We start from the raw sequence: 18,706 nt of genomic DNA, 5'->3' as shown, positions 1-18,706 counted from the left end.
TGCAGGAGGAGGTATTGGAATAGGGAATTGGATTGAAAAATTCTTATAGTTCAGATGCTGTAAATATGTCAAAGGTTTTTGAGCAAGACAGTTGGTAGGTAAGAAGCTTAGGGAAAAGGTGGGAGAGATTCATAACCAGAAAGATTAGTATTATTTGGAGTATTATTTGGAGTATTACAGTATAGGCTGTATAGGCTTGTGGCCGAAAAGCCACAAATCATATTTCTGTTGTCTTTGTTTATAATCGTTATTTAAAATCTTAATTATCCCTTTCAGATTCTCAGTCATTCTTTCGGTTTACCTCTTATGCTTTTGTACCAGCTTGATGTCACTACCCATACTTCGTGCCCCTTGGAATTATAGTGTCTGTGAGCACAGACTCATCATACTCTGCACAGGCCAGGAGTTCCATTGTAGCTCCTGGCTTGTCCCAGAAGCACCCTGCCAGTAAAAAGTAATCCAGACATACTGAAAACTCTCAAGTATTATTAAGAACTATTTATGTTGCATTCAGATAAACTTTTAGTAAAAGAAATAAATGCAGGCTTACCAGCTTTTTTTTTTATAATATGTATATTTTTATTTTGCCATCCATCAATTTTGCTAATTTATCCAAGATCCCCGTGGATACCAAAATCTTCTAAGTCTCAAGTCCCTTACAGTCGGCCCTCCATATCCGCGAGTTCCACATCTGCAGATACCATCAGTCTTCTAAATAGAGCTACATAGAAAATCCATGGTTTTGTAATTAATAATTTCACACACACATAAATATTTGAATTTGAGATTCTGTATGTTCAAAGCTTACATTTATGAGTACTTTCTAGCCCTATTTCATTTTGAGATAATTTTAACAAGAATATTTTTTTCATATTTCCAGTTTGGGGGTAAATTTCTAAAATCTCTAAAGATAACGTACTAGATTTTCAAGTTTTTTCAACATTGCATGGAAAGTGAATCTTTAATTTACGCAGATTTTGTGCTTCAGATTTGATTTTTATTTGGAGAAGAAAGGATGGGCCTGACTTACCAGCTTTTACCTTTCCTTGTCCTACTTCTTTAAATGAAAATCCTATCAATTCATCGTTTCATCATATCATCCTATCATATCATGGCAACGCATCAGCTTTTTTTATAGTGCTATGAATAAATTGTTTGGTTTGTGAATATATTTAAGAAAAACAATAAGCAGAATAGTCTGTACTTTTTATATTGTGGCAGCAGGCTTTACTTCAGTTGGGTTTTTTTATAGTGTTATAATGTTAAGGTTTTATTGATTAAAGAATGGTATTTTACATGTAGTAGATAATTTTTAAGGACTATTTCTAATTACATTAAGTTCAAGTGATGTATTTTAACCTAACATCTTTTTTTCTTCTCAGTCTGTAAGACTTGTATTGTCCAGCACTTTGAAGACAGCAATGATTGTCCAAGGTGTGGCAACCAGGTTCATGAGACAAACCCGTTAGAAATGTTGAGGTACGTAAATGTATTTTTAGTTCAACTAACTTAAATAAATTATATAAACTCTTAATTTTTAATATGCATCATATTTGTTAGCTCTTTGACTCAGTTAATGTAGGTTTTATGATTTTCATTTTAAAGCATTTTATTTCAATTTAAAGTATTTTATTAAGAGGAAACAAAAAATAAGGCTGTGCATATTAAATATTTAAGAAACACATTTCCAAGTTAAAAATTATAACTTTGTCTCAGGCTCTAAGTTACTTTAAGTTGCTTAAGTTACTTAAGTTGTAGTTATTTGCAGTATTTTAAATTTATTTATTTATTTTCGCTGTGTTGGGTCTTCGTTGCTGCACGCGGCTTTCTCTAGTTGCAGCGAGCGGGGGCCACTCTTCGTTGTGGTGTGCAGGCTTCTCATTGCGGTGGCTTCTCTTGTTGTGGAGCGCGGACTCTAGGCACACGGGCTTCAGTAGTTGTGGCTCACAGCTCTAGAACGCAGGCTCGGTAGTTGTGGCACACGGGCTTAGTTGCTCCGCGGCATGTGGGATCTTCCTGGACCAGGGCTCGAACCTGTGTCCCCTGCACTGGCAGGCGGATTCTTAGCCACTGTGCCACCAAGGAAGTCCCCTATTTTCAGTATTTTAATATTCTACAAAATACTCTATATTTGCTGAGCTACACCGTAGTGGAAAGAGGGCAGACCTGATGGTCAGGGAGAATAATCTTGATACTATTAATTTTTAAAAATGTATCATATATTCAAAAAGAGTGTACAACCATTCATGTAAAACTTAAAAGAATTTTAAAAATAACTACCTTTTTACCATTTACTTAGTGGTATAATCATTATACCAAATAAAGAGTAATAATAAAAAGAAGTATAATCATGTATTTTTAAAGATAGAAGTGCTACATAAGATCCTAATCCAAATCCTTTTTCAAGATTAGAAATTGAAATTTATAGAAGTGACAACATTGCCTAAGGTCCTAGCAAACTCAAATGTCACTTCCCAGCTACAAGCCAGGTGTCCTCACCACTAAGCCCGTTTTCTTCCCACTGTTCCTACCATAGCTCTACCATAGATCAACTGTGCAATCTCAGGAAAGTACCCATTGTAAAACAGAATTAGATATTCTCTAGAGAGCCCTTATTAACTTCATCTCTATGTGATGTTTGCCATCATTCTGTAAGTCTGGATTTGCAAGTCTTACATTTTAGACTTCTTTTTTATGTTAGTGCCTATAGTTGGAATAATTTGTCTATAAGTAAATGTCTGGCCCATTGGTTTTCAAAGTGTGGTCCCCAAACCATTAGTATCTTATTAGAAATGACAGTTCTTGGGCCCTGCCTCAGACCCTCTGAATCAGCAACTCTGAGAAGGTGCTGCAAGTGAGGGGCATCAGGGGTGTGAAGGGAGGGACAGATGCCAGTTTTAAGTAAAATGGTGAGGATAGGCCTCATTGAGAAGATGAGATTTGAGCACAGAATTGCTGTCTCTGAGGGAATTAGCCATGCATAAATCTGGGGAAAGCGTGCCTGTTTCAGATCAGGGGAGCAGCCAGTGCACACGGCCTGAGTCAGGAGTTAGGAGGGCACCTGCAACTTGTCTGAGGAGCAGCAAGGGAGCCTGGGTAGTGGGCCAGGAGCTCAGAGATTGTGGACCTGATCTCTGACCTGAGCAATTAGAGAATGGGGTTGTCATTAACTGAGATAAGGAAGACTAAGGATAGAGCAGGTTTGGGGGACAGGTAGATGGGGAGTTTGGATTTGGACAAGTTGAGTCTGTTAATCATTTCAGAGAAGAGAGAAGTTGGCAGGTGAATATACAAGTCTGTGATTCCAGGGGAGAGGTCTGGCTGGGGTTAAATATCTGGTAGTCTTCAGCATGTACACAGTATTTAAAACTGGGGGACTGGATGAGATCATGTAAGGGTGTGAGTGCAGAGAGAAGAGTAGAGGACCAAGGATTGATCCCTGGAGCATTCCAACATTGAGAGGTCAGGGAGAGGAGGAAGAACCAGCAAAGGAAACTGAAAAGGCAGTCAGTATAGGAGAGGGAAGATCCAAGTGTGCGGCTTGGAAGCCAAGCAAAGAAGAGGGAGTGATGGACTGTGTCTGATGTTGTAAGGTGAAGACAGAGTTGACAGTTGGATTTAGCAACTTGGAGGTCATCAGCCTTGACAAGAGCACTTTCAGTAGAGCTGCGAGGCAAAAACTTAACTGGATTGTTACAAGAGAGAAAGGGAGGAAGAAGAATTAGAAACAGTGAGTATAGACAACTTTTTAAAGTTTTGCCACAAATGGGAGTGGGAGCAAAGAAATGGGGTGGTAACCATTCAGAGAAGTACAGTCAAGAAGGCTTTTCTATTTTGTTGTGATGTGGGAGAAATAATGGCATGTGTGAAGGGAATAATCCAGGAAAGAGCAAAAAGGTAATAATAGGAGAGTTGGGGAGAGGGGGCATTGCTGAAGCAGTGTTCTTGGGTGGTTGAGAGGGAGTGAAATCTAATAGAAGGGACTGGCTTCATACAGGGCATGTGTAGCAGCAGGTAGGAGGGCAGAGTAGACATGGGTGCAGATGCCATAGGTAGATGTGGTGGTCAGAGTCTGTGCAAGTTTGTGTCTCACTGAGGAGAAGATGTTTATCAGCCAAGAGTAAGGACGGAAAAGGCAGGTGTAGGGGTTGGCGAGAGAAGAAAGTGTGTTGTCCAGGAAAGTAAGAGAATAAATGGACTGGGAAGTGTAGTGTGAGTCCTGGCCACCTGAAAGGCACACCTGGGCTGTAGTTACGAATTTGAAGGGGTGTGGTTGGGCTTTCCAGCCCATGGGTAGAAGGTGATAGAGAGCTGGATTGGACTGGTGGTGTGGTCACACCAAATGATTTTGAGCAAGTGAGGGAGGGACAGGGGGGTCAAAGGTGCATGCACGCTGTGGCTGTAATGGCTGCTGTGGGGTAATCCTGAATGGACGGCGAGGGCAGCGAGAACATGACGTTGGTGAGGAGTGATGTCCCACGGGGACAGGAATGGAACTAGTTGATTCCTGAACCATTTGTGCATAGTAAGAAGAAATTCTTTCAGAGAATTTGGGAATGGGTATGTAGCAGATGAAGAAAAGAAAGCAATTACTAACGCCAGGGAAAGAAAAAAGTTGAAGGAGGGGATATCTTTAATCAGAGTACACTGTGAATATTTAGATAATCCTAACCATGTAAACACTCATTATTTTAAAAATGGCAGTAAGACTATTAGGAAGATGAGAGTTGGGAAAACGTATGTTGGGGGGAAAGGGGCATGGCAGGATGATACCAGAGAGATAAACCTTTATCTCCCACAGAAGGAGGTCAGAAAAACCTAGACAGCAGAGAAAGAATGGCTTTGTTTTTTAATCTATCATCTGTCTATCTATCTATCATATATATAGAAATATGAAAGTAAATACTAGACGAAACAGCTTGGATTTGAAAGCGGTTGCCCCTGGGGTTGTAAGAATCAGGAACAGAGAGGGCGGGGCATAAAAATGTTGTATTTTCATATAAGGTTACGGGGAAGTTTTATTTGTAAATTATACATGTGTATTACATTGATAAAACAAATATTAAGAAGAAGAGAAATAATACTTCTCTTCAACACTGCTACTATTAAATAGTCTGGGAAAACTTTGTGAAGGAGTTAGTAGGTAAGTCCTGAAGAATCAGGTAACATCAGCTTGGTTGGAGAGTAGGAACTGGAAAAGAGTATTTGAGCCAGGATGAAGAGCATGAGGGAGGAAAACAGATTGGAAAAGGCAAGGCATTCTTGGGGATAATTGAGCAAGTCAGTTGGCTAGAGAAGAGTGACAAGAGAGCAGCACCAGTTACACTTTGTAGGTTGGACTCAAGTTATATTAACACTTGAAGCCAGGTGGTAGGAAGAAATTAGTTCTTGAGCAGGCAAATAATGATCAAATTAGTGCTTAAGGAAAATTCATCATGAGCATGTCAAGGTAAAGGGAAATCTCTCTATGCTGTCCTCTAAATAGGGTGGTAATTGAGGGAACGGAAGGATGGGAAATGTGGAAAGACTGGGTGGGAGAAACATTGAGAAGCAGCTGTCTGGGGCTTGGTGAGTAAATATGTGAAGCAGGAGAGACAGGTAGGTTAAAATAATGCTTGCATTTTGAGCCTATTTGGGAATGATATGGTATCATTTCTAAATTTAATTTTTAAAAAGTAAGACAGAGGTATTCAGTATTTTGTTGAAGGAGAATAGATAAGATAGTCTTGACATATATGAACAAAAGGAGGTGCTTGGGATATTCAGCATCTGTTGGAAGTATGGAACTTGACTCAGCAGAGAGATGCAATGTGTGTGTGTGTATATATATGTTATCTGCCTATATGTTAGTTTTGAAGTCACAAAAGTGGGTGAGATCTTCAAGGAAGGCAACCTGTAGAAAAGGTCAAAGGGTGCAGAGAGCAGAGCAAAGGAGAATACTCAGATGTAGAGGTAGTTGGAAAAGAAAAATATCTTGGGGACAAAGGGAGTTGACAGAAAAAAAGAAAAACCAGGAAAGGAAATTTTCAAGGAGGCAGCGTCAGGCAGCACTGATAAACTGCTGCAGAGCAATGAGGAGAAAAATGACTTTAAAAGTAATTAAGATTTTTTAAATTTTAGCTCTCAAAAAAATTTTAAATCTATTCATTATGGAAGTTATGGATGATTTGAGGAGTTCAGTCGAGTAAAAGAAGCAAAAATATGTGACAGAAATAATGTCAACTGTGATTTCATAGTTTTTCCAGTTGGAAGAAGAGGTTGCGTATCTGCTAACAGCTTGAAAAGACAATAGGTTAAGCCAGGGTTTGGGGGTTTTGTAGATGTGAGAAACGTATCCGTGTTTTCAGTTGGAGGAGAGTAATGCAGCTGAGCAGGGTGACGGAGACGAGCGGAAAGGGTGTTTCAGGAGGACAAGATAAAGAAATGACAGCCATGGAAAGGAAGAGTTATGCTCAGATACAGCAGGAAAAGGAGACGAGAAAAATGTCGAGATAAATATTTACGGTTTTTATCTAGGAAAAATGGTCTAAATTTCTCAGAAGAGAAGACTGGAGATTATTTCTTTCATAGGAAAGAGCCAGAGTTGTGGTAGAGATTTTGAAAGCAATAGCTGGCTGCATCAGCTATTGCTGTATAACAAACCACCCCTAAATTTCATGCTGAACACAACAGTAAAAGCATTTATTATTCCTCACAGTTCTGTGTGGTTCACAGATCCAGGTGGGTCTGCTGGTCTCGGCTGGGCTCGCTCAGGTGACTGCAGTCAGAGGCTGGTCAGTCGCTGCTCTGCTTATCCTAGCCTGGGTTCTGTCCTGTTGGGTTGGGCTGTCCATGACCTAGTGTGAGATGGCCTCAGCAGGGCAGCTTGGCTCCTTGGACATAGTGTCACGTCCTCCAGACTTGTTCTAATGGTGACAGGATTCTAAGAAAACACACCAAAGCACGTGATATGCCTCATAAGGCTTGCGCTCAGAGCTAAGCAGTGTCACTTGTGCCACATCCTTTTGGCCCGAGCACGTTTCAGGGCTGGCCCATATTCTCAGAGTGGAGAAATAGACTCCATCCCTTTATCAAAGTCCTGTTCAGAGGGGCAAGGTTGTAGAGAGAGCTGGGGACGGGACCATTTTTGGAATCTGTGTTCCACCGGGACAGGCTAGAAATAGGTGTGCTCCACTCGCAGAGCAGTTGGGTGTGGTACTTGTGCCAAAACTGTGTATGTTCTATATTTTGTAGTATATGTGAGATGCAGATCTTAAATGGTTTACCTATTGGATTTTGATGTCTTCATTGTTTGTATATTCTCTTTTTTCCTCTTTGGAAGGTTGGATAACACATTAGAGGAAATTATATTTAAGTTGGTCCCTGGACTACGAGAACGTAAGTTGCTCTTTGGGTTCTTGCAGAGTTTTGTGTTTTGTGAAATCACCATTTCTGTTAAAGACTTCATGATTGTGTTTCTATTACTTTTATAATTTTTTCTTTTAAATTAGAAGAACTTGAGCGTGAGTCTGAATTTTGGAAGAAAAACAAGCCTCAAGAAAATGGACAAGGTGATTTTTTTTTTTTACTTCTATATCTGATGGAATCTCTCAAATGGGTCAGCTTTTTGTAGCTGTGGTGAACTAATCTCTCTCTTCAAGCTCAAGTTTCTCCTGTACAAGGGGTACAATTCATGTACCCCTTTATATTCTGAACCTTTCTCTGATTATGAACTTTTTATATAGAATCATGAGATTTTATATAAATGCATGTAAATCTGGAGTCAGTCCAGTTGAAGGTAATTGGAAATTGAGGAAATTGGAAAGAGAAAAAGGAGATAAAACAGAAAAGTGACCGCAGCTTATAGCAATATTAGCTGGAGAGCTAAAGGAGACTGAAGTAAGAAATAGCCATAGCCTGCAACTAAACAGTGAGGCGTTTGCTGTTTTATTTTATTTTGTATGTTTAATAGGAGAGGGAACTGGGATGTAGCTGAGAGCCAGATCAGAGGTTCTTGCTATGCTCTGATAATCTGGAATGAACTTTTCATAGGTAGAGCTCAGATGATACAAATTTATATATCCTAAGATTTGAAAAATATTTCTAGGCACTTATGGGAATTTTCCCCATCACCTGTGCTAAGTGACCAAATTTCCCTTTTGGGTCCCAGGAGACCCAGAAATCAGTAATTTTTAATAATTAAGGAAAGTGGCAAACATTACTGGGCAGAGTAATGTTTTTAGTATGTATATAATTCACACAAAAGAAAAAAAAGTACAACATACCTGAAATTATAAGGAAGTAGTATCCTTTCCTATTGACATTAAATATGAGGTTTGTTTCAAGATGGCCTAAAAATACCACTGAAATCTTTCAAGGATGTATGTCTGTTTTTATAGGCTCACTTGTGAGCTCAGTCTTCCATCCCTGGTTTTAAGATTCACAGGATTGTCAATTACATATCATTAAAATGGCTTTCTCTCTTCATATGTAAAATGGGGATCAGAGTTTTTTTAGTTCAACTTAACTGTGCAGGGCTGGCTTCCTATAGCAGGGGAGGTTTGAGAATAGTTTTGAATGATTGGAATAAGGTAGCAAGGGGTTATTTTTAATCTATAATCAAAACACCGAAATGGGCAAAGAAGCCAAGCCTGGCAAAAAACGACTTAACTAAAGGCTTGTTTTACCCAAGTGTAAATTGCAATTTAGACAGTAGTTCTATACTAAAAATATAGGTTAAAAATTGACTGAATGTTCCAGTTTTTGACTACTTTTTCAAGAGGACAGGAGCCAGGGCTTGTCATCAGAAGCTATGTGGTCGGGTTAGTCCATGACTGTGTGTCTTACAGATTAACTAGCAAAGGACTGTAGCCTACTTTGTGTTTATCTCCCTTTTCCCATATTTCTGCCTTTTTAAAGTATTTTATCATATTTGGTCTTTAGTTTGGGTGAAGAATTTGGACCTTTTCTTGGAGCTGGATCTTGGTTCATAGAAGGCCGCTCCTGTCTATGTGGGTTCTATATAAAAAGGCAGAAGAGAGAACCCACCTGCCCTGTATGATACATCTGTAATGCTTTTACTACAGTCATTAAAGAGGAGCTAAGTGGTCTTTTTTTCCCTGGGATTTTCTATACTGTAATGCTTGGCTGACTAATTCTTTCAAGTTTCAGCTTACAGACATTTTATCTGGAAATCTCCCCTGAATCTCTGCTTCACCCCAGAGTTTGGGTTTATTAACTCTGTTATATGTGCCCACCTGGTCTATCTTACCTCTTATATCAAAGTCCTTATTGACTTCTCCGTCTGTTTTCTTTACTTGCCTGTACCTCCTTCTAAATACTCTGACACGATAAGGGTGAGGATGATAACACTACAGTTTCAATATTGTTTCCTCAGGCTTAGTCTTAACAGAGTTAAAGGCACTCAGTAAATGAATGAATCAACATATATAGTTGCATTATATGTAGCCTTCTGGTATTTCATAGGTTAAATACATTTGTTTATAAATGCTACTCAGATTTCTTTGATGGTGTTTTAATGTCACAGTTACATACATGTTAAAAAAGCTAATTCATTCTTATTTCACTAGCTAATTTTATGAATATCTAATAATTTGAAATTTTGAGAACTTAGAGAATATTTTAGTTTGAAAAGAGTACTTGGTTTTAAATTTTGAATATACATAGAATTTGGAAGTATTTTTATATCTTATCAATTTCTAAGTGGTCTCATCACTAATGGCAGTCATTTTTGTGACCAAATATAGCTAGTCCTGAATCTTTCATTTGGATGTCCCAGTGAGCCTAGAAGTCGTAAGCTATGTTCATAAGTCACTGATGGTTTTTTTAAAATATTTCCATTGTTGAGTGGTTGGGACATTTAAAGGTACTAAACGTTTCAGTTATTCTTCATCAAGAACTGTTAAGAAATGTTTTTTAAAGTTTATTTTTGTTTTCATGGTTAGTATATTGTTGCTTAACTATAAAATCAACTGAGTTAACTTAGCTTTATTTAAATTATACAGATGATACTTCAAAAGTTGACAAACCTAAAGTAGATGAAGAAGGTGATGAAAATCAAGATGATAAAGACTATCACAGAAGTGACCCACAAATTGCTATATGTCTAGATTGTTTACGAAATAATGGACAATCAGGGGACAATGTAGTAAAGGTGAGTGGACAAGTACAGTTGTTTTTTTAATCATCATTTTATAGTAAACCTTTCATAACTTGTTGATGAATTTTCCTGTTTCAGAATGTTTGCTTTCAAATTTTTATTAACATAAACAAATAGAATGTCATTCTCCGACAGTCTCTTACCTGCAAATAGCCAAGCAGTTGCTTACTTTAGGCTCCTGATTTCTAAACCTCACAACTGAACCGTCCTGGGTCACTGCCACCACCTAGTGGCCAATGAGGAGAATCACGCCTGTATTTCTCTTTCAACCTCCTTTTATACCTTTGTTGGGAGTTCATATACACTGTTTTTCCCTTTTTAAGTGTAGTCACCAACTCAGACTCAGATCATTTCATGTTGGGAAGCATCTTCAACCTTTTATTCATCCTCTTCTGATTTTCTGTTTTGTTTCTCTGTTTTTATTTGCAATTCAAAAAAACTATCCATGTCATGGCTAATACATTTTATGAACAACATAATTGGTTTTGATGGATGTCATAAAGTACCTGTGAACTTTTCCTTTACTTCCTCTGTGTGATCTGTAGGCCAGTGAGTTGAATTTTTTACTAATACATTTAATGAAATTTTCCTGTTAGGAAGTTAAAAACAAAATTTTTCAACTCTGATTAAGTTTTCCCAGCATCTTGCAAAAAGAAATATGTGTTAGCATAGTGATTCAATGAATGTTTATCCACTATGTGGATATTAGTCAGTGAAGATGTAAATAATAAGTATTTTCACTCAAGGACTTTTGGTTGGGTCTTACACATACAAACAGTTATAATACAATAAGATAATTGATTTAGTTAAGAGAGGTTGGTTGGACAAGGCATGTAATAGAGTACAGCAGTATTTAGAGAAGTGGCCACTGTACCTATTTATCCTTCCAGGCTTCTCTATTGGCTTTTATGCCCTGGTGCAGCACCCTTTCCTTTTTGTCAGTCTTTTCATCAATTTTTAATACCTTAACATTTCTCTCTTATTCCCAGTCATTTCTGTAACCCTCTTTTGCGGATGTTTTTCTTAATAGAGATTATGATCATCCTTTAGCTCTCTAGTACATGAGTTATTATCTTGTAGTGAAAATTAAGTCAATAGAAAGGTGGAATATCTCTTCATAAATAAATGTGAAGTCTACTTCTCTGCAGGATTTCTAGTATGAAAGTTATAAAACATTGCATTTTAGAAATTCATCTGAAAAATTAACTACCCCTTGCCTTGATATTCTTTTTGGCATCTTGGACGCTTTGCCATTCCAGTTGACTTTTTATCTTTTCACTCTTTCCTTTATAGACTTTTCTCCATCCTTGTGCCTTCATTCTTAAAACAACTTTTACAGCCTACATGGCATATACTGTGCTACCCCAATTCTCACCTTTTCTCTCTGGCCACTCCTATACTGTCTCCACTGACTACTTCTTCCTGTCTTCTGCTTTATATATGTGAGTATAGCTAATACCTAGTCCTCCACTCAATTATTCTTTCTCTACAGTCATCCTAGGAGGTCACTTCTATTTTTTGTGTTTTCAGCTATTCAAAGAACTTTTAAATCCCCCTTTCCAAACCTGCCATCACTCCCAAGTTGAAGTATTATATCTCTAACTACTTTCAGTATCCTAGTTGGGAGTTTCACTAATACATAAAACTTAACATGTTTAAAGACAAATTCGTTATACTGTACTTCCACCTAACTTTACTCCAAACATGCTGTTTCAATTATCACTACCATCTTTTTTTTTCTTTTTTAAGTTTTATTTATTTATTTATTTATTTTTGTTTAACACCTTTATTGGAGTATAATTGCTTTACAGTGGTGTGTTAGTTTCTGCTGTATAACAAAGTGAATCAACTATGCGTATACGTATATCCCCATATCCCCTCCCTATCCCACCCCTCTAGGTGGTCACAGAGCACCAAGCTGATCTCCCTGTGCTGTGCAGCTGCTTCCCACTAGCTATCTATCTATTTTACATTTGGTTCACTACTATCTTTCAACCAATCATAGAAATTCAAAATCTTGGACGTTTTTGACCTTCTACCCTTCCCCTTCAACCAGTCATAAGTCCTGCAAAATTCCCCTCAGTCCACTGCTGCTCACCTTATATCTAGATTTTTGAAAGTAGTCTGAACTGTTTCCTGTATCCTTAATTTCTTTTATTATCGAGGGCTGAGGCTTCAGCCTGAGTGTGTGCAAGCACTCATGGCCACTATCAGGGTCAAGTAGTAAGTACTTTGGGCTCTGTGGGCCATATGGGCTTTGTTGCAACTACTCAGCTTGCTTATTTTAGCACTAAAGCAGCCATAGACAATAGTGAACAAACTGGCTTGGCTGTGTTCCAGTTAAACTTTACTTATGAAAACAGATAGCCAGATTTGGCTTGAGGGCCATGGCCATAGTTTGCCACATTCTAGAATCAAGTATTAACTCCTTGTGTTAGCATTCAGGCTCTTTCACTAACCCCTATCTTGATGAGTTTATCTCCCATTATTCCCATCAGTGAATCTGTCTCTTAAGACACATGATTATTGTCATTTATTTGTGAATACCAACATAAAAGTTGGCACCCATATTTGACAAAGGATTTGCATCCAGAATATATAAAGGCTTGTATTAAGAATATTTAAAACCCTCTAAAGCTTTGAATAATCCTTCCTTTTTGGCATATTCTTCCCTCTTCTCACCATTGTCCTAGACTTCTGTCAAGACCCAAGAGACCTCTATTTTTTGTGACGTTTTTTCCACCTTAGTGAATCCCTTCTGAAATTCTGTAAGACTTGCATTTATTTATTAAATCAGCATTTATTGTGTTCCTAAAGGTACCAGGCACTGATATTGTCTTTTCTCTTTTTTGGTGTGTGTTTTGTCCTTGAAACTGGATTATATACTGCTTAAAGACAGAGAAGTTATGCCTGCATTCCTTTATAGCCTTCTCAACCATCTCATTCCTCTGTAGTAGGATGAGATTCTCAAATGTGGTGGTGTAGTAGTTGCATGTATTGTTTATACAGTATACCTACTTCAGTTCAAAAGTCAAGAGCAAGAAGGTAATGAAAATAGTAGGGTAAGGACTGCCAAAAATTTGCTCCTCCCTAAAAGCAGTGAAAAAGCTGGCAAAAACTTTCAGAGTCAACTAGTAGGCCCTAAACTGTCACCTTTGGCTGACCTTGAGGCTCTGCACAAGCAGGAAGTGAAGACTTAGGCAGAGTTGTCAACAACCTGGTTGAGTGTTGGAGGTGTACCCCAAAACTCATACAGAGTCCCTCAGCAAAGACCAGGAGACTTAACTGGGTCCAGGTGTATAAGGAAATCTCTGTTCAGTTGTTAGCTGACCACTAGGTAGAAACTTCAGTGGCCACATACTGTAAAGGATACAGGCTTTACAGAATTAGTTTAGGAAAGTTGTTAAACAATGAGAAACAAGAAAAAGCCACAACAGCAATCCCTGAGGAGCAGGCAGGAATTTGATTTCCAGTGTTACCACATTATTTAAAATGTTCAGTTTTCAACAAAATATTATGAGACAGATAGAAACAAGAAAGTATAGCCCATATATAGGAAAAGAAGCGGTCAATAGAAAATGTCCCTGAAGATGCCCAGACACTGAACTTGACTAAATATACATTTTAAAATCATCCATTTAAAATATGTGCAAAGACTACAGTAATCAAAACAGTATGGTACTGGCACAAAAACAGAAATATAGATCAACAGAACAGGATAGAAGTCCAGAGATAAACCCACATACCTAGGGTCAACTAATCTGTGACAAAGGAGGCAAGATATACAATGGAGAAAAGACAGTCTCGTCAATAAGTGGTGCTGGGAAAACTGGAAAGCTACATGTTAAAAAATGAAATTAGAACACTCCCTAACACCATACACAAAAATAAACTCAAAATGGATTAAAGACCTAAATGTAAGGCCAAATACTATAAAACTCTTAGAGGAAAACATAGGCAGAACACTCTGACATAAATCACAGCAATATCTTTTTTGATTCACCTCCTAGAGTAATGAAAATAAAAACAAAAATAAACAAATGGGACCTAATGAAACTTAAAAGCTTTTGCACAGCAGAGGAAACCATAAACAAAACGAAAAGACAACCCACAGAATGGGAGAAAATATTTGCAACTGAAGCAACTGACAACGGGTTAATCTCCAAGATACACAAATGGCTCATGCAGCTCAATATCAAAAAAAAAAATGACCCAATCAAAAAATGGGTGGAAGATCTAAATAGACATTTCTCCAAAAAAGACATACAGATGGCCAAAAAGCACCTGAAAAGATGCTCAACATCACTAATTATTAGAGAAATGCAAATCAAAACTACAATGAGGTATCACCTCACACCAGTCAGAATGGCCATCATCAAAGAATCTACAAACAATAAATGCTAGAGAGGGTGTGGAGAAAAGGGAACGCTCTTGCACTGTTGGTGGGGATGTAAATTGGTACATATAGCTGGAGAGTACTGTAATTTGAAAAGATACATGCACCCTATTGTTCATCGCAGCCCTATTTACAATAGCCAAGACATCAAAGCAAATTAAATGTCCATCAGCAGAGGAATGGATAAAGAAGATGTGGTACGTATATACAATGGAATATTACTCAGCCATAAAAAAAGCACAAAATAATGCCATTTGCAGCAACATGGATGGACCTAGAGATTATCATGCTAAGTGAAGTAAGCCAGAGAAAGACAAATATCATATGATATCACTTACATGTGGAATCTAAAAAAATGGTACAAATGAACTTATTGACAAAACAGAAATAGAGTCACAGATGTAAAAAACAAACTTATGGTTACCAAAGGTGAAGGGAGGGGGAGCAGATAAATTAGGAAATTAGGATTAACAAATACACACTAATATATATAAAATAGATAGCTAATAAGAACCTACTGTATAGCTCAAAGAATGGATATTTGTATATGTATAACTGATTCACTTTGCTGTACAGCTGAAACTAACAACACTGTAAATCAACTATACTCCAATAAAAAAATTTTTTTTAATGTACAAAGAACTAAAAGAAATTATACCTAAACATCTACATGAAAGTACAAGAACAATCTCACCAACTAGAGAATATTAATTAAAAGATAGAAATTATTTTTTTAAATGTTCTGGAGTTGAAAAGTGCAATAACTGAAATGAAAAATTAACTGAGGCGGTTCAGTGGCAGATTTGAGTCATAGGAAATGAACCCCAAAACTTGAAGATAGATTGAGATTACTCAGTTTGAGGAACAGAAAGAAAAGTAATGAAGAAAAATGAGCGGATACTCGGAGACCTGTAGGATAGCATCAGACTTACCAACATACACATAATGGAAGTCCCCAAAGAAGAAGAGAAAAGGACAGAAAGTATATTTGAAGTTTTTGGCCCAAAACTTCCCAAATTTGATGAAAAACATTAAACATCCCAGAAGCTCAACAAACTCCAGTTATGATAAACTCAAAGAAATTCATAGCTAGACTTACCATAATCAAACTGTTAAAAGACAGAAAATCTTGAAAGCAACAATAAAGAAGTGACTCATCAGTTACAAGGGATATTCAATAAGGTTAGTAGCTGATTTCTCATCAGAAGCTATAAAGGCCAGAAGGCAGTAGGATGACATATGCAAAGTGCTGAAAGAAAAAAACCTGTCAACCAAGGATTCTATGTCCATCAAAAATTTATATCCTTCTAAAAGGAAGGAGAATTTAAAACACTGCCAGGTAAACAAAAACTAAGAGACTGTGTCACTACCAGACCTTCTCTGCAAATAATGAAGGGCGTCCTTCAGGCTTAAACAAAAGGACACTTAGACAGGACTCAAATCCACATTAATAAATAGAGACCACTAGTAAAGGTAACTGTACAAGTAAATATAAAAGACAAAAGTAAAGTATGTTTTGTGTGTAAACTTTTTTTCTCCTATCTGATTTAAAAGATGACTGCATAAAGCAGTAACTCTAAATTTATGTTAATGGGCACACTAAGTATAAAGATGTAATTTGAGACAGTAACAGCAGGGGGCTGGGGGGTGGGAAGCAGCTACATAGGAGCAAATTTTTCTATGCTATTGGAATTAAGATAGTATTATTCCAAAGTAGACTGTTATAAATTTAGATGTCAGTTGTAATCTTCAGGGAAATCACAAAGAAAGTCACTTGAAAATACATAGTAAAAGAAATGACAAGGCAGTTAAAGAGGCATTTTGTAGTATATCATTTCAACACAAGATAAAACAGTAATTGAGAAACAGAGGAACAAAAAGACCGAAGATACAACAGAAAACAAATTTTTTAAATGGCAGATATAAATCCTTCCCTAACAGTAATTATCTTGAAATGGATTAAACTCTCCAGTTAAAGGCAAGTATTGGCAGACTGCATTAAAAATACATGATACAACTCTATGTTGTCTGCAAGAGACATAGCTTAGATTCAAAGACACAAATGGGTTGAAAGTAGGGGAATGGAAAAATACCATGCAAACAGTAACCGAAAGAGTAGGAATGGCAATAGACTTTCAGACAAAAATTATCAGAAACAAAGATGGACATTTTATAATGATAAAAAATGTTAATCCATCAAAGAAATATAGCAGTTATAAATGCACCTAACAACAGAGCCCCAAAATATATGAAGCAAAAACTGACAGAATTGAAGGGAAAAATAGACAATTCAACAATAATACCACTTTCAATAATGGACTTCAATACCACACTTTTAATAATGGATAGAACAACTAGAAAAAAAAGGTCAATAAGGAAATAGAAGATTTGAACAGCACCAAAATTAACTAGACCTAATAGAACTGCTGTACCCAACAACAGCAGGATACACATTCTTTTCAAGCTCATATAGAACATTCTTCAGGATAGACCTTATGTTAGGCTACAGAAGAAGTTTCAATAAACTTAAAAGGATTGAAATCATACAAAGTATATTGTCCAACCACAATGGAATGAAATTAGAAATCAATAACAGGAGGAAATTTGTCAAAATTCACAAGTGTGTGGAAATTAAGCAACAGATTCCTAAATAAACAATGTGTGAAAGAAGAAATCACAAGGGAAATTAGAAAATACTTTGAGATGAATGAAAATGAAAGCACAACATGCCAAAACTAATGGGATGTGGCGAAAGCAGTGTTTAGAGGGAAATTTATACTTATGAACACCTACATTAAAACAGAAGGGAGATCTCAGATTAATAACCTAGTCTTCTATCTTAAGAAACTGGAAAAAGGAAAAACTAAAAGGAAGCAGAAGAAAGCAATTAATTAAAAGATTTGATTGGGGAAAAATGAAAGAGAATAGAAAAGCAGCAAAGAAAGTTAATGAAACCAAATATTTGTTCTTTGAGAAGATGAAAATTGGCAAATCTTTTACTGGACAAAGAAAGATAGAGGACTCAACTTACTAAAATCAGGAATGAAAGAAGGAATATTACTAGCAACCTTACAGAAATAGAAAGGATTATAAGGGAATGCTATGAAAAATAGTATGCCAACAAATTAGATAACCTAGATGAAATGGAAAATTCCTAGAAAAACACAAACTACCAAAACTGACTCAGGAAGAAATATTAAAATCTGAAGACCTATAACAAGCAAAGAGATGAAATTAGTAATTTAAAAAGAAAAATGTTCCCGCAAAGCAAATCCCAAATGTTTAAGTAAGAATTAACACCAGTCTTTCATAAACTCTTCCAAAAGATAGAAGAGGAATACTTCCCAACTCATTCTATAGGCCAATTATTACCCTGATGCCAAAACCAAAGACATCACAACTTCTGTGCATCAAAAGACACAATCAAGAGAGTGAAAAGACAACCTACAAAATGGGAGAAAATATTTGCAAATCATAACTTTAGGGGTTTTTTTGTTTTGTTTTCTTTAGACTTCCTTTTTTTTTTTAATTTTTTTTTTTATACAGCAGGTTCTTATTAGTTATCTAGTTTATACATATTAGTGTATACATGTCAATCCCAGTCTCCCAATTCATCCCACCACCACCAACAGCCCCCCCGCCACTTCCCCCCCTTGGTGTCCATATGTTTATTCTCTACATCTGTGTCTCTATTTCTGCCTTGCAAACCGGTTCATCTGTACCATTTTTCTAGACTCCACATATATGTGTTAATATACGGTATTTGTTTTTCTCTTTCTGAGTTACTTCACTGTGTATGACAGTCTCTAGGTCCCTCCACGTCTCTACAAATGACCCAATTTCGTTCCTTTTTATGGCTGAGTAATATTCCATTGCGTGTATGTACCACATCTTCTTTATCCATTAGTCTGTCAATGGGCATTTAGGTTGCTTCCATGACCTGGCTATTGTAAATAGTGCTGCAATGAACATTGGGGTGCATGTGTCTTTTTGAATTACAGTTTTCTCTGGGTATATGCCCAGTAGTGGGATTGCTGGGTCATATGGTAATTCTATTTTTAGTTTTTTAAGGAACCTCCATACTGTTCTCCATAGTGGCTGTATCAATTTACATTCCCCCCAACAGTGCAAGAGGGTTCCCTTTTCTCCAC

The 18,706-nt window shown here is 37.0% G+C and overlaps 1 protein-coding gene across 5 annotated transcripts in view; it reads left to right on the top strand.

The window, feature by feature from the left end:
- Window positions 1-18,706, top strand: part of PCGF5 (polycomb group ring finger 5) — a 111,870-nt gene that overhangs the window by 69,796 nt on the left and 23,368 nt on the right. For 4 of the 5 annotated variants that reach the window (XM_061195235.1, XM_061195204.1, XM_061195212.1 and 1 more), the window contains exons 3-6: window positions 1,383-1,479; window positions 7,322-7,377; window positions 7,491-7,550; window positions 10,005-10,153. In XM_061195235.1, the coding sequence (XP_061051218.1) occupies window positions 1,383-1,479; window positions 7,322-7,377; window positions 7,491-7,550; window positions 10,005-10,153 (362 nt within the window). The remainder of the gene's footprint in view (window positions 1-1,382; window positions 1,480-7,321; window positions 7,378-7,490; window positions 7,551-10,004; window positions 10,154-18,706) is intronic. The other variant, XM_061195227.1, reaches the window with a different exon arrangement.

Source organism: Eubalaena glacialis, chromosome 1 (genome assembly GCF_028564815.1).
Source record: "Eubalaena glacialis isolate mEubGla1 chromosome 1, mEubGla1.1.hap2.+ XY, whole genome shotgun sequence".
NCBI lineage: Eukaryota > Metazoa > Chordata > Mammalia > Artiodactyla > Balaenidae > Eubalaena > Eubalaena glacialis.
The sequence above is the reverse complement of the archived record's forward strand: the minus strand, read 5'-3'. Positions and strand labels throughout refer to the sequence as shown.